We start from the raw sequence: 24,333 nt of genomic DNA, 5'->3' as shown, positions 1-24,333 counted from the left end.
TCTTTCCCTTTTACCACTTACATTTCTTTCTATTTAAAATGAAATATCATGTCAAGAAATTTCATGTCAAGAAAACGAAACCACCAATTGGTAAACCTTGGAAATTTTTTCCTGTAACTCATTAAGACTCCTTGAACTGAAACTAGGTGAGTGATAGTCCCTTCATGTCCATGGCATGAATGTTAATACTTGTCTGAATTAAGCAGTTTATGAAGATTACAAGAGCGAAAACATCATATTGCTACAGGAGAACTTCCAAAGAATTATTCTCATTAGTAAGTCAGAAAAGAATTATTGGCTTAAATGATTATCAGATGAATCACTGAGAAAGCAGCCTTAGATTTTGTTTTGTTTTGGAGGCAGAAGCCAACTTCAGAAAGGGTTACATTCAAATATGGTGTGACCATGGCTGCTGCGTAAGGGTGTGTAGATTGTGGCTGAAACAGAGATCTTGCCCGGGACAAAGTGGAGAGGGACTGATTTCCATTCTATTCTCTACTGGCAGCTGTGCCCTTAACACAGGGCTTCTACTATACAGAAAGAAGTATTTAATCTATCTTTTTCTTATTCACATAAAGGTGCCTGTCTGTGTGTGGCCTATGAATGGTCAATACAAGGTGGGAATTGAAAGACACATCATTGACTTAATTAAAATATGTCTGCATTCAAATGAATTCAAATAGTTGAGGGAGGAAACATTTATTCTGATATGGTTACTATTGGACAAGGTTGATCTAGAACTCATATTTGTGGTTTGCCTTCAAAATCTGAGGCTCATTCTTTTAAAATTTTTGTTCAAAAAATATATATTTTAAAAATTTTAGCATAGTTTTAATTTTTGCAAATAAAGTTACTAGGAGTGCAATTTTATAAGTAAGATGGGAAACACTTCTGGGAGGTAAAACATTGGAAATTGCAAACAAGTAATTTTATGAATTTACTTAAGCTTTCGTAGCTTAGTTAGCAAGCATTCTAATAATAGAAACCTTGAAACAACTATACCATATGAACAAGAGAATAAACCGTTTAAACTTAATTCCATAAAAACAGAAGGAAAACTCCATCACAAGGTAATTTCAGGAAGCTTAACATGAGCTTCCCCAATTTTTCCAGTCCTCAGGCCACTCCTTCTTCAGTTGCCATTTGGAAGGGTGCAACCCTGTGTGCGACTTGTGTAGACTATTTCTACAGCACATCTAAGAGTTAGGAGGCACTGTGTTAAACACCACACCCCAGTTTAAGCCTAAAGCTACAGGGGTCTTTGGGCAAGCTGCTTGACCAGGATTTTATTTTATTTTATTATTTTATTTTTTTACCTTGGATCATTGTGCATTTGGATCAATGATTTATATCTTCCTTTGACTTGGAGAAATAACAAAGACTGATGTTAAGATACCCATGAGGGATCCATGGAAACATAATCATTGGCATTTGTTTATCCTTTTTGTAGTTTTAAGAAAATTTTAATTTTAATGGAGTAAGATTAATTAACATTATATAAATTTCAGGTGTACAACTTTGCAATATGACATCTGTATACTCTATCGTGTACTCACCACACCATGTCTAGTATCATTCTGTCACTATTTGACCTATTTTACCTCTTTGTCCTCCCTACAACCCCCTTCCCCTCTCGTAATTACCATTCTGTTGTCTATAAGTTTATTTTCTTGTTTTGTTTTGTTTGTTCATTTGTTGCTTTCTGTTTTATACCCCACATAAAGTCATATGGTTTTCTGTTTTATACCCCACATGAAGTCATATGGTTCTTATCCTTTTCTGTCTGACTTATTTCACTTAGCATAATACTTTCAAGATCTATCCATGTTTTTGCAAATGGCAGTATTTCATCTTTTTATGGCTGGGTAGTATTCCATCATATATGTGTACCACATGTTCTTTATCCAATCATCTGTCGAAGGACACTTAGGTTGTTTCTATGTCCTAGCTATTGTGAATGATGCTGCAGTAAACACAGGGGGTACAAATAAGTGTTTTAAAAATTTTCAGGTAGATACCAAGACGAGGGATTTCTGGGTCATGTGGTAACTCTATTCTTAATTTTTTGAGGAAGTTTGTTAACGTATATTGTCTCACTTAGTCCTGGCAGGCTTGGAGATTTGTATTCTCGCTTTACAAATGACAAGACTTTAGAGAGCAGAGATGTCAAAAGGTTATCTTAAAATCATACATAGCTAATAAGTAACTATACAGAGACTTAAACTGGGTTTTCAGGGAGTGGGTCCAGCAATACTTATAAAATACCAGACTGGTGATAGATACTGTTTTTTAAAGGGCAGTTCTTATAGTTCAAATGAAGAAAAAATACATCTGAAGATGAAGTTCTTTCAGCAAGAGCAAGGCTAACACTTTATTAATTTCACATCTACACACACATTCTACTATTTGATAGTAATATTTTGAATAACCTTATTGCATGTGCACACCACAATTAAAATGGTTCATTACCTAATCTCTCTAATTTATGCTCATAAAGAAAGAAATACACTTGTCCCTAACTAATTATTCTGGTCTCTGCAAGAAAATGAACTATTTTTTTCAAACCTCACCAATTAATCTTTTGTCCTCATTTGAGAAGGTATTGTTTCTATAAAGCCTCATGCTTGGATTACAATTTAACTTTCTGAGCACTGTTCTGGAAATTAGATAGGTAAATCACATCGTTAGATACTAAGGCTATGCCTTTAGTTTGTTTCAAATTTTTGAGATCTATATAGCAGCCAAACTTGATTCAAGATTAACCTGTTAGGAGGTTTCTTTCCCCCTGAACTGAACACAGTGTTTTGTTTGTTTGTTTGTTTTATTTTCTATTTTGGTATAGTTTATTTGACCTTTTTTTTTTTTTCAGGTAGATAATTTAAATGAAATAAAAATATGTGATTTTTTTAGTAATAAAGAGTTCAGAAACAAAAGCCAGATAGACCTGCAATTAAATTCCTTCTCCCCCATTTGTTAGCTACATGACCTCTGGTAGGTTACTTCCATTCTCTTAGACATTGTTTCTTCATCTGTAAAATGGGAATATTTACAGCATCTATCTCCAGTAAGGATTAGGTGAGATGAGCTCTATTATGTACTTAAAACAATGCCTCACTCACAGAAAACATTGAATACCTGTGCGGTTATTGTTGTTCTTGTTCTGGACCAAAATTAATTCAAGAAAGAAGACAAAAGAAGGATGTAAAGCCTTAAGCTCTATTAGGAGGGTGATCTGCCTATGGTTTTTGTGCAGGGTAGGCTCAGAGAACACCTGAATGTTGGCAGTAGAGGTAAAAGTGGGTGGCATCAAACCGAGTATAAACTAGCCTATTCTGGTGAAAAGTTCTTCATTCATTCATTCATTAAAAAAAAAATTCTCTTTTGTCTCTCTTCATTCTTTTTTTCTTCCCATCATGATCTTCGTTCTTTTTAGAACTCATGTCAGCTACCTGTTAAGTACCTTAAAGCAAATGAAACAGATTAAATGAGCCTTTTTAAGGGAATTTTTTCTTAATTTCTAAAGATAAAAGTACACTTCCTGAAGCAAGTGAATACTTGTATAATATTTTAAACTGCTTTTCAGTGCTCCATGGCTCCAGTAGGCTGTTGGTCTGACACTTCTCCATTCCTCCCTCCACCACCTAGTTCAGATGAGTATCCTCTCTGCCTTCGTCCTCAGTGCCATAGTCTGTAGTAGAAACAAAGCGCCACCTCAGGGTGTGTTAACCATATGGAGAAGCTTTGATGACAGGGCCTGTTGGATGTGGCTAGCTGACTGTGGTTATACACAACTTATTTTTTTAACTAAATAAAAATCCCATATTCTACAGTGCTTTAATCTCTTATCTTCTTCTGTAACACAAATCTCAAGCAGTCATTTCTTTTTCAGGCCCTGCTTGAGTTTCTCCAAAGAGTTATAGACAATAAAGAGAAAAATAAGATGACAGTCATGAATGTAGCAATGGTCATGGCTCCAAATCTCTTCATGTGTCATGCACTGGATTTGAAGTCTAGTGAACAGAGAGAATTTGTAATGGCAGCTGGGACAGCTAATATCATGAACTTATTGATTAAGTATCAAAAACTTCTGTGGACAGTAAGTATATATTTTTCAGCCCTGTTAATGAATGATGACATCTAGATTCTAAAGTCTTTTTATTAATTGTTATATTCTCTATAAAAAGGTAACTAATATAAGTGATTTCAAATGTGATTTTTTTAAAAAAATTAACATCTATTAAATCTCAATTTTTAAAATGCTAACATTTCATTGTTTAAATTTGATCACTTCTATAATATTTCATTTTGCCAATGTAACTTCTGTGGACCAGATTTTCCTGAATTATTGCTAAATACCTTTTAGTTCTTATTTGTGAGTTTTTCTCCAGCTAGACAGGAGTGGCTAGCTGGCTATTAGAAGGGGACTATAGATTAGTGAGAGGCTAGGTTGTGGAAAGGTAGCTGCTAAAGGGTGGCCTCTATTGCCAGACACCTCAGCAGTCTCCAATCTTAGCATACAAGGCATAGAAAACAACTAATATGCTCTTGAACTTCACCAAACCTCTTTTTGAAACTTATACACTAGGTGGTAAATTGCATCATGTGGATGCTCTGTACACGTGGTGAATAAATAACACTATGTATTTTGTTTCACAGATTTAATAAAGGGTGCATGTAAAATGGCATAGTCTTAAAAAAGATAAAACCTTTTTTCAAAATTGAAGAAATAATATAATTCCATAGTTAAAAATGGTGCCACTTCTTTTTCCTCTCCAAACTTAATTTCATTTCTCCACAGATTCCCAAATTTCTTGTGAACCAAGTGAGGAAGCAAAACACTGAAAATCTTAAAAAAGACAAAAAAATGATGAAGAAATTGCTGAAGAAAATGGCTTATGACAGAGAAAAATATGAAAAGCAAGATAAGAGTGCAAATGATGTAAGAAAAACTTGAAGATATGTTTTTATGCAGATTTCAGCATTGTTTTTTAATGTAACACACAAAACAAAGAGTTTTATATGTTTTTGTAGTCTAACTTTCTACACACCGAATAGGCCCTGGTACTACTTCTAAGTCAAAGGCATCAATAACGGTAACTGCACTCCTATAACTACTAATGCTCAGAATTGATAGTTGCTCAGGTGTCGGTGATTCAGCATGTGCATTGTTCATGGGTAACAAAGGAAAATAACAAGACTGGAATGTCTCAACACACACACACACACACACACACACACACACACACACACATCCATGCATAAATAGCAAAGGACTTCCTGGAGACTCCAGTTGCCCGGTGAATGTGTAATGTCTCGTGAGTACAGAGTCCCGTGTGGGTGAACCACTGATCTCTTTTCTTCAATTTTCTCATCTGTAATATGAGGATAAATAACTCACCCAGATAGACAAATAAGTCAGCGTTTGTGTTGTGCCTAGGATCCTTCCTGGACTTCAGTAAGTATTTCAAGGTTCTTAATTGGATCATAAGAATTTGGAGAAAGTTTTGTTGGAATAAAGACAATTAAATGTCTCAAAAATAGAAATACCTAAATAATAGTATTTACAAACTGCTGTAAGAATATATTAATAATTGGGTTTAATATAATGAAATATATGTGAAAACACGTTTATGAGGTGAGTTACCAAAGCTCTAACTTCAGATCATGAAAGGAAAGTGTTTCCATTGTTCTGTTGGCAGTGAGGACCACCGCACCACCAGCACCATCGAGGTTATTCAGTTACATATTGCCATCTTGTGGAATAATGTGAAAATGCAGTTATCAGCCTTTGATTTTTCTGCTTTGGCCTACTTAGGCATCTAGTAATTGTTAAAAAAAAAAAAAATCCTCCTACGATTTTTTGTAGCACTCACTGTTACAAAATAACATTTTCTTGGCATTAAACATTTTTATTCAGTTTTATTTATTTATTCATTCATTCATTCATTCATTTATTTATTTATTTATTTAGGCGAGGCAGTTCTTGGTTAACCTCACAGATTGCAAGGACCTTGTCGGTTTACAATCCTTTATTTTTTTTTATTTTTAACACCTACTGCACCTGGTCTTCCTAAGTGGTCTCCCATCCAAGCACTAACCAGGCCCAACCCTGCTTAGCTTCCAAGATCAGACGGGATCAGGCTTGTTCAGGGTGGCATGGCTGTAGACTTTATTCAGTTTTTAGGTATCTTTAAAAACAAAATTTAATGAAGAGAAATTGTAAATAGTGCTTATATTTTTGAGAAAATTTGATTTTATCATAGATTAGAAAGGATTTTTGATATCATTTTTGCTTAACTTATAATGGTCTATTTCCTCTAAAGCCATTATAAATATGTAAATATCTTCTTGTTTTGTAGCTCTACTTATTCATATTAACTTAAGTGACTTTACAGCCTTGTCTTTTTTGTAAGGCAGTTACAACGTGATAGTCGGAAGCACAGTATATATCTAAGGAAACAAAATTTGTGCTTTACCATTTTAATAATATTTTTTTAATAAAAATTAAAGGTTACTTTTTTGTAACATCTAAATGATTTTGTCATTTACAGATGAACAGCATTTACTTGGATTTTTTTTTTTTAATTTGTACTTTGGGTTAATTAGGTATGAATTGGTCTAAGAATTATCTCTATTAATTGGAAGCTATAGTGGTCATTTTAAGGCTTGAGACATAAACTTGGATTTAAATCTCAGTTTTATCATGTATTATCGGTGACTCTGTTTCTCTGAGTTTTGGTTTTCTCTTCTGAGAAATTCAGTGGTTCTTTTAACAAAAGGCTACTAAGTGCCTCCTTGGTGCCAAGCCCCCACTCCCTGTGAGATATACAAAGAGAAATGGGGTTGATGCTCACCCACAGGGAGTTAGGAGAGATTTGGTCTCAGAGAGGCTAGAGATATGTGATGGAAGCCTGACCAAGGTATCCTGAGCTACAAAACAGCATGTGGGCATCAGAGAGGAGCGGAGCCAAGATGTGAAAAAAATGTAGGTTTTATTCAGGCAGGAAATTGAAGAGAAAGGCCTCCCTAACAGAGGAAGCTCCCTGGCAGAGTGGCAGCATATAGGTGATCATGATTCACAGTAGAGATTCATTTGGCTTATCTTTTTGGTTGAAAATTTTTCATTAATTGCCAAAATACTTTTTCTAATTACTATCATTTTGTTAGGGAGAATAAATATACATAGAAAACAATTACAAAACAACAAATAAAGTACAAAATAATATCAAATACTGTGACTATGTGGTGAGTCACTAAATAATCAGAGTTTTCTGCATAAGTTTCCATCAGTTGCCAGAATTTTAAAATTAAAAAATTTAATGTAAAGATCTGGATTTCCATCATAACTTGACAAACTGGACGTAGGAGCATTCTTGTGTCCTCTTGCAGTAGGGGACCTGCTTTTCTGCAGGGTAACAATTTCCTGGATTGGAGTAGAGCTCTTTCCTTTGGATGGGACATGGGCCATTTATTCTGCCATAAGCCACTATACCCCTGCCTGTTTTGTCTTGTTGATTTATGTTTCTCAACTCTTCCTTGAATATGCAGCACAAAACTATAGAGCATGAAACTGCCTGAGAAATAATATTAATGTGTTAAACCAATATTCGATGTGTGCTTTTTATGTGCCAGGCATCTTCTAGGCACTTGAAATCGATTATTGAACAAAACAGATAAAGATCATTGCTCTTGTACCACTTAAATTCTATAAATAATAATAAATAGAATATGCAAATCACATAGTATCTTAGTATGTGGTAAATGCTCTAAAAATAATAAAAATAGTAGAGCAGAAAAAAGGGGAATTGGGAGGGGGAATCCTCTTGCATGATCAGGTTGGGTTGTCTGAGTATTACTCATTTGAGTGAAGATGTGAAGGAGGGCAGGAAGCTGAGCTGTGCGTCTATCTGAGGAAGGACATTCCAGGCAGTGGAAATAGTCTACACAAAAGTCTAAAGGCAGAAACTTGCTTGGAGGATTTAAGGACTAGCAAAGAGTTATTGTGACTAACGCGGAGCCAGCAAAGGGGATGGTAGTAAGAAATGAGGTCAGAGGGACAATGGGACCAGATTATATAAAGCCTTGAAGGCCATCATTAGTAATTTGGATTTACCCAATGTGAAATGGGGTCATTGCAGGATTGTGAGCAAAGGCTTGAAAATCTGTACTTTAAAATGACATCTTGGGCTATTGTGTTGAGAATAGATTCTAGCAGGGCAAGGATAGAAGTAGGAGACCACTTAAGATGCCCACGTCTCAATCTAAGTGAGAGACCAGAGTATTTGCACTGGAGGTGGAGAAGCAGTCAGATCCTGGATATATTTTAAAGTTAGAGCCATTGAGATTTCTTGATGATGAAATGATAAGAATTGTAAGACAAGTGAAGAATGACTTCCAAAGATTTTGCCCTGAAAAGTTGGAGAGATGGAATTGACACTTGCGAAAGATCACAATTTCAATTTGGAACCTGTTGAGTGTAAGATATTTATTAGATATCTAAGTGTGATTGTGTGTGTGTGTGTGTGTGTGTGTTTTGGGGGAAAATTAGGTCATACTGGCTGGCCAGTGAGATACATGAAGGGGCAGGGACAGAAGAAAGGCAGAGATAGGGCTCAGGGAAGAGCCAGGCTATCTTTCTGTATATGACAGGGAACGGCCGAAAGTTATAACTGGAGTTACATAGTTTACCCTTGAACAACAAGGGTTTGAATTGCATAGTTCTGCCTGTATGCAGATTTTTCCAATAAATACAGTCAGCTCTTCATATTCACAGGTTTCACATCCACGAATTCAACAAACCACTGATTGAAAACAGTATTTTCTATCTGCAGTTGGAAATTGTGGATACAGAGGGCTGAATGTATGAGTTATTCTGTGACATCTAATTAAGGGACTTGAGCATCCTTGGATTTTGGTGTCCGTGGAGGTTGGAGAGCGGGGCATCTTGGAACCAAATCCCCGTGGATATTGAGGGCTGACTGTGTTTGCATTTTAGAATAGTTGTTATGAAGGCAAGTGGAGGAAAGATTGGAGGAATGAAAGATAGAAGGTTAGGTAGGAGATGCTGGCTAACTTCCTTGCTGATGGAAGTATATAAATTGGTAGAATCCTTTTGAAGAGTAGTTGGCAAGTGGCAAAGGTCTGAATACCATGCTCCTCATTGGACTCAGAGATTCTTTCAAAGGGAATAATGAGATGATCGTGCAAATAGTTATGCTTAAGGTCATTGCCATTTTCTTTATACTGGCCCAAATTAGAAATAATCCAAGAGGATAGAGATGATTAGTTAAATATATTATGGCGTATTATGTAACGGAATACCATGAAAATGTATAAGTGTATATATTGACATCAAAAGATATTCGTAATATGTTGAAATAAGTTATAAATCAGCGAGTAGTATATTGCTATATTTGTAAGGGGTAATAATTATAACTATTTTGAATGCTTACCAGAGGTCAGGCATGATCCTTGACATTTTATCATCTCATTTAATATTCATAGTAGTTTAATTAGTGTATATTATTGTCTTATTTTTTACATATCAGGAAAGCGAGGATCAGTAGTCTTAAATAACTTACTAACGGTTATCTAGATAAGAAGTGATGGAACTTGAAACCAAATCTATATGACTTTTAATACAGGTCTCTCTACCATTATCCTCTATTTCCCACTGATTACAGAAAAACTCTGAGAAGTGATATATCCCAAAATCCTAGGTTCACATTTGGTAATACAGTGAACATGTATTACTCCTATTATAAAGTATGATTAATATATAGCTTTTCAAAGACTCTTGGGCCAAGCTAAAGCCAGGCAAAGGGAATAGAAAGAAGTTGAATGTGAGCAGGTAGGACCCATAAGATGTGGAAGCCGATTGGATATGAAGAGTGTGGAAGAAAGAGGACTCTAGAACGACTCACTGATTTTACCATGAGTGATTTTAATCATCAAAAGTACATATGGCATATGGCATCATGCAAAAGGAACAGACTTCGACAAGGTAATCAGTTTTCGACATTTAGGGTTGACTTGCCCTTATAGAAGTTGGTTACTTGGGCCTGAAGCTCAGGGGTGGCCAGAGCTAGAGATGTGCATTTGGGATCAACATAGAGATTTCAGCTGATGCTGCAGAGTGGTTCCCATAACAAAAAGTAGATATGTGGTATAAGAAAATTAAAAGGCAAAGACAGATCTCTGGGGACACCAATATTTTAAGTAGTTGGCCATGGAAGAAGAGCTGGTAAAAGAGGCCACGAAATGACAGGAAGTGAAAAGAAAGTTAGAAGCTCAGGAGGAACAGTAAAGTAAAAGAGCTTAGTTAGTAGTGCTAAATTCTACAGAGAAATTGAGTAAAATTAGCGTTGGATAGAGGTTCCCTGCATTTTGCATTTGAAAGGTCAGTTGCAACTTTATCCAAAGCATTGTCAGTGAGTGTTGATGGAAGAAGACAGAATGCCTGAGATTGAAGAATGAAAGACAAGAGATTATACATCATGAAAATTCATCAAGGTCATATTTTTAAATCATTCAGTATGATATTAATGCTAACTATATATACACAAGTATTCATATTATTGTGACATGCTTGACTAGGTAGTTTAATTGTATGAACCAGGTTGTAGGGGACACCCTCAACCTATTTAATAAGACAAATGTTTTAAATTACTACAGCATATTAAATGTTTGGTACAAACATGAATTTCTTAAATATTAAATATATCAGCAGGAGGAAACACTTGATGAAAAATAACGAAATTATAGACCATTACAAATAACCACTTAATGATAACCTTCAGTTTACCATTGAGATTGATATCATATCACACACACACGCACACACACACACACGCACACATGCACACATGTATATACATACCACATCACACACCAGAAGTCATGTGGTTTGAAGATATAGTCCTTGCTCTGCCATTGATGAGACATTAATGACAAAAATTTTATCTCTCTGGACCTCAGTTTCTTCTATAAAATGAGAGGGTCAGACCAGATTAATGAGGTTTAGCTAGAGGTATACAATAGGGACATGATTGACACATTCTGGCCCTGCCGAGTTAATCTCCCAGACCAGGACCTGAGCATGTGTGTCATATAAAAATTGTAAGGGTGATTTCCCCCCATTTGGGATTTGTGTGTGTGTGTACATGCACACACACGTGCCCATATATTTAATTTTATGACTTCTAACATATACAAATATAGAATAGTATATGAACCACTATAAACCCATTACCAATAATCAAACACGGTTTTCTTATCTTGTCTTGTCTCTCCTTTTTTCCTTCTTAGTGTTTTTATAGAAATCACAGACATCCCATCATTTTACCCATAATTGCCTCAGATTGCATCTCTGCCTAATAAGGATCTAGGGCAGCTTTGATTAGCATCTGGTTCTGAATTGCTAAATCATGCAAGTTTCAAGTCCATCGTGAACCTAGATTTGTATGATTTTTCTTTTCTCATTCAAGCTCACCTCTCAAAAGGAAGCTGTACATTAGGGAGAGAGTGTGGGCACTGAGCAGGGCTCTGTGAGATTCCATGAAATAAGCCAAACTGCTCAGCACATCTGCCCTCATGGGTAGAGGGAACAAAAGTTCTCCCTTCTGTGTTTAACTTCAGTGTCAACTCAGGATGATCTAGTGTCATACCCTTAACTTACAGTTGAGGAACTCAAGTTTTAGAGTGCTACATGATTTGCTAAAAGTTCCAAAATAATTGTGTAACATTTTAAGGTTTAGGGCTTTGGACATGGAAAGGAAATTTGTTGTTGCCACCTTCTGCCATTCTCCTCCAGAGGAATCCTGGAGTTGGCAGCAGTGCAGTGTGGAATCTGAGTTGTTTGTGGCTGGGATTGCGTGTCTTTAGTCACATCTCTGTTTAGAATTCTATCTCTGGTTTCATTGAACAGTTCTGACCTAGAGCATTGTTGTAGGTCTTGTTTCAAGCATCTGCTTTAAGTCTGGAAAAAGTATCTGGATCTACTTGGGGACCAATGTAGAAAATCAAATTACAATATCAAGCGCAAAATCTTGTTTCCTTTTAAGACATTCATTGCTTTTTTTTTTTTTTTTTACAGTGCATAAAAATACCATATTAAAGAGAAAAATATCCGAACTTAATTTATTGTAAGTTAAATGCTTATTAACTCTGAAAGTTATTTCAGACCCTTCTTTAAAATTCTCTGAATCTTTGAGTTGGATAAAAGTTTAAGCATTTGGATAACAAAGGCCCAATTATAATTAGAACATAGTTCAAGATAGTAGAGAATGCCTTCTATATTTTTACCTCTAATCAGACTAAGATGATGAATATGTCATTTTAGTTTAAGATACCTTGCTAAAATGTCCTTGTTTAATTTTCTGAAGCATGTGTTTTATCTGCCCTTTTTTTGAGAAAGCTGTACTTCCAATTTGCCCTTTTGACGATAAAAGGTTTTTCTGTAATATTAAGAATGTTGGCTTTACATTTAAATTAGTTTTTAATAAAAAAAGAAATTAATGTCTCTTTTAAAGGTCTGACATTAAATTTCTAATCTCAAGTGCAAAAATATGAGCAGTGTAGTATTTATCTACACTTTATGAAAAATACTAAAATAATTGTTTATTTAACTAAATAATAAGAAAATTTTATCTTTAAAAATATGCTTTGGTTCAAAATGGAAAACATGTGATGACCATGAGATTATTTTCTGTATTATAACAACCTTTGCATGTATAAGAAATTAACATTTTGTAATTTGTAAAATTCTTTGTGACTAAATTTTAATAGTATGTTAGTCAAATATTGCTTTCCTCCAGTCTTGCTGTACATTATATAACTTAAACTCAAGCACACCAAAAAAAAAAAAAGTGAGGAGAAGCTGTTAAGACCAGAAAAATGTGAAATAGGAAGGTTACAAAGATAATACTATTCACAGATTTAGATGTTATTGTGTCTCAAGTTAAGAACAGACTGTTTAGCTTAATGAGCAGGCATGTTGTGTCTTTCAAAGCTTGGCAACTCAATATAATTAGTGTACTAATAGCTTTAGTATTTGATACAGCATGATTCTGGAACTTAATTGTAGTTGTCATATACCATTTAAATGAGAGCTTTGGCATTATTTATTGTTTATCATCTTTAGTAAATATTATTTGACCACTCTTGTCAAGATATGTAAGAAAAACTTTCTAGAAACTTTTAAACTCTTTATCTTTAACCATTACATCTACCAGTTAAAACACATTTCTTCTCCACCAGCAAAGAGCATGGTAAATTCAAATTGAATCACTCTCAATCTTTATGTTGTTGTGAGATTTGGATGGAATATATTACCACAGAAATAAACACTGAGAATTGTTCCAATCTCCCTCGCTCGTCTCCCCCACGCCTGCCTTCACCCTGCTAGTTGTCAGGGAATGTAGCCAGTTAACCTAGGAAGGTACTATGTGCCATTGCTGACCTAAGGAAAGCTTTTCAAAGGCATTGATATTATAATTCTATGTGGAACAAGTCAAAATTATACAGTTAGTCATTTGGGAACTGTTAAAGCTGTTCCAGAGCTGCCCTAGCTTCACCCTCTGCTCACTGAGAAGAAAGGTGTGGGAAAATGCTTAATTTCACAGCCGTAAGGAACCTGTACCAATGCCACTCCCCATCTTCTGACAGAAGTCATAATACGGCAAATACCTGACGTTTCACATACACATGAGAACACTTAAGTACCCTCAGAAGCTAGTACCTGGGCCTTTTGCTTCCATACTCTAGTGATCAGAGATACACTGGATGCCTGTGTTAGATGTGGCACTTTTTGGTGCAACCTGACACTACACTGACCTCAGTGCTGCTTTTTTAAGGAAGCATGGCCATACTCTCCAAAGTACAATGCCTGAACTGATAGAGAACGTGTAGGCTGTGGTCATATTATTAGGGGCCTTCAGCTGTCCATAACATGTCTTGGAGAAAAAGTGGCTGCGTCCTTAAGCAGGTGTACATTAACGCTGGTAACTCCCTGCAGGAGTAAGTGACTGAGAATGTATGACTCTAATAAATATTTAGTAGATAAATGAGTGGATTGATTAAATAATTAATATCCCTTCCTGTCTGAATTTCTCAGTAGTAGAGGGAATACCATCTGGTAGATAGAGGCAATTTGACTGGTTTCTTTTAGACAATGTTCCTAAAACTATTTTTTGCTCTTAAGGAAATACACATTGGTATACTTTATTTTATTCTAAAGAAATTGTGCTATTATGAACACACCATTTTTAGTAAATATTTTTGAATGATTTATTTAATAAATTGATAGCTGACTACAGGTATGACTTGGACATGCGGCATGTAACTAGAATACCAGTGTCATATATTAGGATCCCCCCATCATAAAAGAGATTCAATGGCAATTTCAGTGGAAGGAAGAAATTCCTTTTGACTTTGTGGATCATGGAAGGTTACATGGAATTTGAGGTATTTGAGCTGAGATTTGAAAAATTGATAGTGGGATGTTTCAGAAATGAAATAGAGCATGCATAGAGATATGAAAGCATAGGTATTTGTAGCCAATTTTGACTTGCCTTTTAATTCAAACAATAGAATGTGCCACATGAAATAGTGGGGAGAGAGGCAGAAAGCAGAGTAAGTTGCCATATTTCTGAACTTTCTATGACAATATATTATTTTTCTGAATCATTTTGCTTTTCTATCTCATTTATTGTGAATCTTCTATATATACAAACAATCATATTGTCTTAATTCACTTTAAATCTCAGCCTGGATTTGCCTGGTTTTTTTTGTTTGTTTGTTTTTGTTTTTGATATTCTAGAGTTGGATAAGATGTAATTATGGGAACAATTTTTGTCATCATTAGTTTCACCAGAGAAATCCTATATATTTGTCAGGATATTTGGAACAATGACTTGCACAGAATTCCCTAGCTTTTAAATCAGCATAAAGTAGATGGCTGTCTGCAAGCCTTCCATAATATAATAATAATGATAGATTAACAGAATCCAAAATACCAGTATTTGTTTCCCTAATGTAATGGACATAGTGAGATGTGTTTTATTAACACAGACTCAGTGCTTCAGCTGCTATTACAACATTTGAGTCTTCAGGACTAGCTTATTGTTTTCCACCTCCTGTGAGAGAACACATGGTTGAGGCCAGGCCGGCAGGCAGAACAGCCACAGCAAGGTATAAGCTAGAGGTGAAACCCAAGGGTACGGTACATGTAGCATAATCTCTGAGTGATAAGATACACCATCGATTTAATAACTGCTCTAAAAGAAAACAGGGTAATGACACTACCAGTGAAATTCTTTCATCCGCTGTAAGAAGAGGCTCATTTTCCAAAATGTTACAACTAATAATAAAATCTGTCACAGAATTAATGAAAAAGGTAAGTTAGTCTTGTGTCCCAGAAACAAGGTGGAGGTCAGAGACTAGACTAGGTATCAGGCCAAACTACATGTGTTAGAATTGGAAGTCAGCAAACTAAACCAGGGGTCCGGCATGGATGGGGGAGATGAAGCAGGAGCTGAAGGGTCTGGGCATGGGTTAGGATTGGATGTGTTTTAGGGATCGGGTTGAGCGCAAAATCACCAGGAGGAGAAGTTAGACAAGGATGCTAGGAATGTAGTCCCTCCCCCACAAAGTGAGTGGGCAGCGGCAAATGCTTTGTCAATTTCCAGGTTAGAGGGGATGGGTGGGCCCTGTTATCCTTCACTGAATGGTCAGGTGAGGGCAACAAGGTGTCTGAGGTTGGTGCCAGGCCCTCTATGTTCTTTCTGCAGCTGTAACAGATATTTGCAGCCCTTCAAGGAGGTCTTACCCGATCCCATGCTCCCTTGTACAGTTTTATGCAGTATTGTTTCTTTTCTTTGTTATTCTCACACTACATCTTAGATACAATTTTAAATCTTTTGGATGCACCTACATTTTTATGCAGCCTGGTTCTAACGCTACATTATTTTTATTGAACTTTGAAAAAAAATCATTAATTCCATCTGTGGTATATCCATGCTTTATGTAAAAAGAAAAAGCAATATAAGACCATACATTTTAAAAAATGATATTGTGAGCACAAAAATAATATACAATAAAGGACTGTGTCTTATTTATCTATTAGGTAAGTAGACCTTGCACACTCAGTAGATGCTCAGTACACTTTGGTTGTATTAAACAGGGTATTAAAGCGTTATCTTTAAACATTCGTGCATGCTGTGTGTTCTAGGGTCTGTTTAAGATATATGGTTATCAATAATAAATTAGTACTTATTTTAGCAGAATGAATAGGAATTAAATTAAGCCTAATGTTTTAAATGCCATACCTGATATTTTGATATTACAGTCCTCAAAATATTTCATTGATATCCCCAGATACCTAAAGCGTTCTTAAGATCCATGGCAAAGAATTTAGAATTGGTCATCTTAAATTGAAAGTGGTCACAGTTTTAAGCTCATTAGCCAGGTGAGGAGCAGACACAATGCAGATGTATTAGAAAAGTATGTGTCATTTTTTAAAATACTTACAGGGACAAAAATTTTTATGAAATTTGGTAAATGCACAGGAAGATTTTTTAAATCCATACATTGCAGTAGCACACAAAATAACTTTTCTGATTCAATTTCATAAATTGCTACATGGAGAAGCACCCTCTAGTAGATAATACCCAGAAATCAGCACTTAATATGGCAGTAATGGTTATTGCTGTCATTCTTTACATCTTTAAAAATAATTAAGCATTACTGCACAGACATTATAAAGTTCCCCTATCACCATTAAGAGGATATTCGAGGTTTGATGTAATTTAGCAAATTACATTATACAGTAGTTAAGGTTTTTATGTAGTGAAGTAAAATGCGTAGTAGTTAAGCACACTTACCATATAATGCATTGTACAGAGTTACACGTTCCAGCTGCTGCCAGCTTTGTTCCAGTGTCATTATTGCTTTGCAGGCTGACGTTCCTCAGGGAGTGATTCGAGTGCAAGCTCCCCATCTTTCGAAAGTTTCCATGGCAATACAGCTAACTGAAGAACTAAAAGCCAGTGATGTACTTGCCAGGTTTCTCAGCCAAGAAAGGTAGAGGCTTGTTTTGTTTTAATTATTCCATGGTATAACTCACTTGCTTGCTCATTTGCTCTCTCTCTTCCTCCTCCCTCCCTTTTTTAACTATGGGTGGTATGAAGTGCATGAAATGTTTGTCTTTTCAGCAGAAAAGAAGAGCAGACTTAACAATTAGACTGTTGGAATGAGTTGAGTTTATTTGATGTAGAAGTGTGTGTTCAAGTTGAGCCTGTTTCAAGCAGGATGTTTGAGCATTCCTTCACTGTGCCTGCAATGGGCTTGGCACATGAGACCACTCAGTAGTCTTTCCAGAATATGCTGATGAGAAGTTAATTACTGTGTGTAGGAAAATCATTAATTAGGATACAGTGAGATTAAAACAAATAAAAGATACAACTTTTTCTATAAAATGTAATGACTAAAAAAGCTTAAATTTAACAACAGAAGGTATAAAGAATTAAGAAAGGACAACCGGTCTTGTGAGCTCTGAAGTCTCCAGGACAAAGCACATCATCCTCAATAGGGTCACCCAGACCTTCTTTCCTCTCTATTCTGGGGGCAGATGGGACAGGAGGAGGCCTTTGAAAGCCATTGACATCCCCCCAATGATAATAGAGCTTACACTTTCCAAGACATTTTGCAATATCTTTTCTTGAATTTTCAAAGTTCAAACAAGTGTAATGAATTTTCAGTTTTTATTCTTCAAATCCTTATTTTTAAAGTTGTATTTTTAATGCTTTGCCACTCATTTCCACTCATTGAAAATAAACTAATCTAAATTTTTAAAAAGTTGGGGAAATCAAGGACACTGACATCTTAGTGTATGAAGAAACTGTTTTAGGCTTTCATAGAATTTTATCTTTTCATTCTAACATTCAGGGGCTTCAGTGCAGTTTTCTTCCAAAACCTTTCCAAGTTTAATACAGTACCACCAATATTTAATATGTCTCTGCTCTGTTTAAGGCCCTCTGCTAGATGTTGGAAGGGGTATAAAAATATATCTTAAAGTATCTTCCCTTAGAGTTTATAAATTGGGAGAAGAGATGAGCCTGTGCAGTGAACAGATGGTGATGAAATAAAAGAGAGGCTTATTGGTAATACCTGGGCTTTCAATAAGCCATCATAAACTTCCCTCTCAACACCCTGAAGTAAGTACTAATATTACTTCTGTTTTACTGATAAGAAAATAGAGACTTTGCAAGGTCACACATTTTTGTAGACGGTGGAGCTGAATTCTAAATCTGTGGTTTCTGTCTCCAAAGCTAGTCCTTAACCACTCTCCACGCTGGCTAGAGAGTCCAGAGAACATCATGGACCTGAGGCCTCAGGTACAGAGTCTGGGAGTAGATGGAATTTCTCAGGGTTAGTCCTGGGAGCAGTTGGAATTTTTCTTATGTCTTTGCTCCCTCAAGGTCTCTGATCTTCAGGAAATCAGTCCATTTCTTTTCTACTCCCTGCTGTGACTAAGTAGATACCAACTGTTGCCATTCTTCCCACCAAGGATGACTTTCCATCCTCTCCCAGAGTGTGCACCTGAAAATCTGGCCAGACTTCAAATACAAGCAGCTCTTCCAGGCTAGACATGGTTAATTTACACCACATTTACTTTCTGGACCCAAGTGCTCAATTTAGTCTGTACTTTTGTTCCTTTCCTTGCACACGATATAAGGTGTGACTTTGAAGCTGTACAATATATTCGATGTGTTTTTATTATTTAGGGTACCAAAAGACAATGGTAGGCATATTATAGAAGGCACCAGCATTGTGACAATTGTCCTTTGCATATTTGGATTTTCTGCTTGTTGTGTTTTCATTAAGTAAGCATTTGCTACCCCCTGGAGCAGAGTCCCTTCTTCAGTCCCTTTCCTCGTGCTTGGAGATGCTGGAGGCAGATGATGTGACTTCAAATGCCAGCTTTTCCTATTTCATCTTTAGTTTTTATGATCTCTTTAAGTCTCATGTTCCTCATTTGTAAAAGTGGACCATAATAGGACCTACAGTCTAGTCTGCCGATAATTAACTAAGAAAATGATCGTGACGCACAAAGCACTGTCTGTCTGGGCCATCTAACAATTGAAATTCTCAATAAATGTTTACACACACGCGCACACACACATTTTATTTTCTTCCACTACTTTCCCCTCTGCCCATTTGTATTCTACCTGTGTAGGGATAGTTGGAATCCCTACTTCCCTCCATACTTTTTCTCCACTACTTTCTCTCCTAAAGCCAAGAACATATGAATGACATAAATATACAATAATTGCACATTCACTCACCAGTCTTTGATAAAGACTGTTGCCTTTTCTGTAATTATGGATTTATTGATTAGTATGATGGAAAAGATTATATATACCAAGAAATCTAGTTCAGGCTTCTTTAAAGTGGAACAAGAATGTAGATTATAGAGAACAATATCTGATGAGATTTTTTTAATCTAGTCTTCTAAAAAATTCGGCAACTTCTTTTATACTTATAGTTTATCGGGTTATGTACTATGTTATAAATAAAAATATAATTATTAAATTCTTTAATTAAAAAAAGTAAACTTACACCAGTTTGGGAGCAAAGCCTTCTAGATAAGGTCTGAGTCAGCAGGTGGATCTAAAGCATGAGCACATATACAGCCTTGAGCATCTAGTGTGCCACAGAGAACAGAGTAGATGGAATTGGATAACCAGACAAGTCATTAAATGGTTGGTTAGGAAAGCTTCTACTATCTCTTATTTTTCATAACAGTTTGGATAAAAGTCAGACCTGATTTCCTCTTCTCAGTTCCAGAGAGTGTGTCTTCAGGGCTTTCTATCAACGGTTCACAAACTTTTCCATGTATCAGAATCCACTATAGAGCATTTAAAAAGCAGGTTCTCGAGCTTCATCTAGATATATTAAATCAGTTTTCAGAGCTCTGGATCTGAATTTTTAGCAGGTTTCCCAGGTAATCAGTATACAGAGAGTTTTGAAAACCACTGAATTTTACCAATTTTTGTTTGAACCAAATGTCTGGAAAAGTTTATCCTTTGAAGAGTTTAAACCTGTAAGTGCATCCTACTTGTAAAGTCTTCATAATGAGTATTTCCTTCTACTTGGAGTATGTATACCTCTCATTAAGATGGCCAACACGGAGGGTTATGGACCTCGTCCTGTTCTTTACATTCATTGCATATCATTAGAGTTTTCAGTACAGCAAACCCATGAAAGATGCTTATTGAATAAATACAATGGGAAAACTAAGGAGCAAACATTTGTTGTTGTTTTTTTTTTTTTTTAGTTTTATGAGGACCTTTTTGACCCTATGCCAAGTAGATATTCATATTAATAATTTTCTTGGCAATTAAAATGTTGTTACTTTTTAACTTTATAAGTTTAGATACTGATTTATTATTTTGCCTTAAGAAGTATGTATGATTCCATTTGTTCATTCACAGGTGTGACATTTTTACTACCTATTAGGCTCATTTAACAGATGGGAAAATGCAAATGTGTAGATAATTAGAGTGTGTCTAAGTTATGAATTTTCCATACAATCTAGAATCACCAAGCACATTAAAGTGATTTATTTGAAAGCCATCTGATGATACAACAAATCAGTTTGTTTTGTCCCTGATAGTGGGATTGCCCAGACTCTTAAGAAAGAAGAACTTTTTTTATATGAAATTGGAGGAAATATTGGTAAGCATATCTTTTTTTCTTTGTATTCATATGCTGATTCGACATTGTCATTGGTTATTATTTATATCTTTGGGGCAGGAGAAATTAGTAGAGGTAAAATATAGCACACTGTGGAGGGTTGACAAGCATTGTAGATTTGTTTAGTGTTCTGATCTTTCTCTTCAGACTCTGAGTTCCTTCTGTACAAATGCCTATTTATATTGAACTTCAGCAAAGACAAGTTCCTTAAAAATAGAAATAACTTCTAGAATGGTTAATGAAGTTTTTTAAAGCATCTTTCTTTTTTATATGCTTATGTCAGATCTTAATAAAGGAAGTAGTTGAGCTTATTTAAGACTAAGATAACACTTTTATTAAAGTACAATACTAGATATTTTTAGTGAAAGCAGAAGTTATTTTCACCATTGTTAATTGCTTACTAAATCATACACACAGAGACAGACATATTGGTAATTTAGGAAGTAGAAATAGGGTAAATGGTTTAATTTTGTCCATGTCTTAGATTTTATTTGATCATTTATAATTAATTATCAGTGGATTGTTCTCATCTCGTTATTAAAATTTAAAAAATACTTTATTCTTTTTTTTAACTCAATATGGTTAGGGTGAAAGTGTTAACAAGTAAATGAAATAGTGTTTATTTCAAAATAGTAACTGAAATATTTTAAGATAAATTTTGTAGAATTCTTTTTCTAGGACTTAAAAATATTAGTAAATATTAAAAGTTAAATACAGAAATGTAAAGGTTCATTCTTAAAATTTAAATAAACCACAACTCCATTAGAAACCTGGAATTGTTAACTTCATCAGTAAAGATTATTTGAATATTAACATATTTGATTTTTCATTTTACTCTGAGATATATTTATTTCTCAATAATTTGGTAATTTCTTAGGTGGATTCAAACCTATTGCCATTCATTAAAGATAAATAAGCTTTTAAGGAACTATTTAAAAGCTTATCACACGAAATATTTTAACTGTCTGAATTAATTTGAAACTTGTGCAGGCAAAGATTACAAAATTGAATTTTCCAATATTTTTGGTCAAATTTTGAAGTTATGTGAAATGAGAAAGGATGAAAAGTATTTGACATCTAAGACTTCAGAGTTAAACTATTAGGTTTAAGTTTAAAATTGAATCCCAATCACTCAAATGTATTAAACAAATGCAACATCTATTTAATAGGGGAACGCTGCCTCGATGATGAAACTTACATGAAGGACTTATATCAGCTCAACCCAAATGCTGAGTGGGTTATAAAGTCCAAGCCGTCATAGAAGACTTACAGAAGGCTAATGCTGCAGGAGGGCTTCCTTAATAATACTTGCTGGGTCAGGACTGTAAATAAAAGAAACTACAGGACTCTTTTATTATTCAAATGTACTCAACTATTGAATAGTGACATTCTTAAGCCTTAAAAAGTTATAAATTTGTGCTGCTGCCAGAATTATGTTAATTATTATTATTAATATTATTAGAAAACAAATATCACCAAAGTGAGAGAAAAGGGGATTAATTAGCTTGTAGACTATTTTCATATACTCTGTGAAATGTGCTCAGATGTGACATAGTTTTTTAAATATGAAATATACCCCTTTCCCTCTCACTTTTTTCTCCAAAAATTATATATAGAATAATATATGCTTTCTCACCTTTCTCTCTTCTTCACATTTGCCTTTTCCCAATTAGGTTTGCTTTTTAACTGAAAAAGATAACAAGTACTAGGTATGGCAAGTCGTGATGACAATACGTCTTAAAACAGCCTGAATTCAACAGGATTCCTATGACTGTCGAATGTTGAATATTCATCTCTTTGAATCATTTGTTGAAACAATAACATTCTACTTCTCCCTACTGTGTCCCATGAAGTGATTTGCATTTTTTCAGTTCATCTGACATATGCGCACAGAACTATATTCACTGTCAAGAAAAGAGCACTGTCAGAAACTGTCAATTGTTACTGAACCATTAAAGATTTACACACTAAGAATAAATAAAATATATCCATGTGGAATAACTGGATTATGTCTAATAAGAGAGTGAAAGCCAAATCACTTCATTTATGCTGTACTCTTCTAAATGAAATTTAAAAAGTTGTAGCTAGCTTTACCTATTGTCATACTAGCAAATAAATATGTATGAGAGTATAATCCCAGTAATGGTTGAAAATGTATTCTACTGAAAGAGGGATTTTTTTTTTTTTTACTCATAAATAAGTCTGCAGGAAGAGTGATTTTTCTGGGTATGACACAGTCATATGAACAAGCTTTTGTTTATGTACTTATTTTAAATAACCAGAGTAAATTTATTAAAATGCTGCAGAAAGTACTATTCCCAGGGATTTTAATGCACAAACCATATTGTGACAAGACATGAGCCTCTGTACTGTAAATAAGAGGAATGAAGTAAGAGAAAAATGTCCAATATTTTATGAGTTTAGAGTGTAGTAAATAAAAGGTGATGTAAATGAATGTTGCTCAAACTGTGTTTATGGTACTTTTAGTAGTACTTTAGGAAAAATTACACATTCTCAGAAACTCTTGATGTCACTCTAATTAGGAGGGAAGATGTTGTTAATGAGAATAGTCATAAATTTTTAGCATATAATTATAAGAACAGCCTGTGGATATGATCATTTAAATAACTTTTTGGTGATTTGTGCCATTGCTTTTTTATTTAATTTTTTTTTATAATTAAATGCATTTTTCTAAATTATATTCTCTTGGAATTATTACTTTAAGTCCTATGTTCATGAGTGTACTAATGGACTATTTTCTTTTTTGTTAAAAGCCACTTCTGCTCTTTTATTGCTCTTGTGTAATTTTTAAAGTGGGAAGACGTGGGAGATATAAACTTGTTTTCTTTCTTAGTTTTTTTTCTTAGCAAATTTTTATTCTTTAGGATTTTTCATAGCACACTGTATTCAGTTTCTGATTTTGACTATATATAGAGTCAGTTTTTCTGTTAGCAAACTGTTTTATAAGTGGTTTAATTTATTGAAAACAATTAACGATATGAAAGCAAAATCAAGTGCTTAAAACATTTTAGGTGCACAACTTCAAAAGACAGGAGTGAATATAATGATTTAGATAAATGGTTTCCTAAAGCACATGTCAACTAATTTCCACTACATTTACTACCCACTCTAGGGGAAGGGGGTGGCACAAGAGGCTTTTGGTAATGAAAAAGTACCAGATCTTGGTAAATAAATATGAAAATATTTTATTTTGAGTTTTTCATAGAACTCATGACCTTTGTTCATTGACACTGAAAACATTGCATTTAAATAACCAATAAGGATGTCTGTCTATACCTTTAAAGAGAAACTTGATAGTGTAGAGTCTCAAATTAAATGCCGCAGAATTAACCCAAATGCTTTCTCTGTGATTTTGTTTTTCCAGCGAATTTTGAATCTTAGGGTCGATTAGTTTTTATTTGTTTGTGTGAGGGGAAATAAAAACAACAGATATATTAATTTTGAGTCTCAAACATCCTAAGTCTTAAGGGAGTTGCTGGTGAAAAGTAAAGAGCTGGTGTTTATAGAAAATGGATTGCCCTGTTAATATTTCAGAGATGCTACTGCTTTTCTGAAGGG

At 34.8% G+C, this 24,333-nt stretch overlaps 1 protein-coding gene and 1 pseudogene across 1 annotated transcript in view; one reads left to right on the top strand and one right to left on the bottom strand.

Annotated features, from left to right (window-relative positions):
* ARHGAP18 (Rho GTPase activating protein 18) overlaps positions 1-24,111 on the top strand; it is a 113,022-nt gene extending 88,911 nt beyond the window's left edge. The window contains exons 11-15 of the mRNA XM_006926159.3: positions 3,890-4,096; positions 4,799-4,939; positions 16,955-17,079; positions 20,675-20,736; positions 21,924-24,111. Of these exons, the coding sequence (XP_006926221.1) occupies positions 3,890-4,096; positions 4,799-4,939; positions 16,955-17,079; positions 20,675-20,736; positions 21,924-22,015 (627 nt within the window). The 3' untranslated portion in view covers positions 22,016-24,111. The remainder of the gene's footprint in view (positions 1-3,889; positions 4,097-4,798; positions 4,940-16,954; positions 17,080-20,674; positions 20,737-21,923) is intronic.
* LOC112474439 lies at positions 6,050-6,168 on the bottom strand (annotated as a pseudogene).
* Positions 24,112-24,333: the final 222 nt, after the last annotated feature.

The sequence above is a fragment of the Pteropus alecto genome, unplaced genomic scaffold (assembly GCF_000325575.1).
Source record: "Pteropus alecto unplaced genomic scaffold, ASM32557v1 scaffold79, whole genome shotgun sequence".
NCBI classification, from domain to species: domain Eukaryota; kingdom Metazoa; phylum Chordata; class Mammalia; order Chiroptera; family Pteropodidae; genus Pteropus; species Pteropus alecto.
Note: the sequence above shows the minus strand (reverse complement) of the source record. Positions and strands in the feature narration are given on the sequence as shown.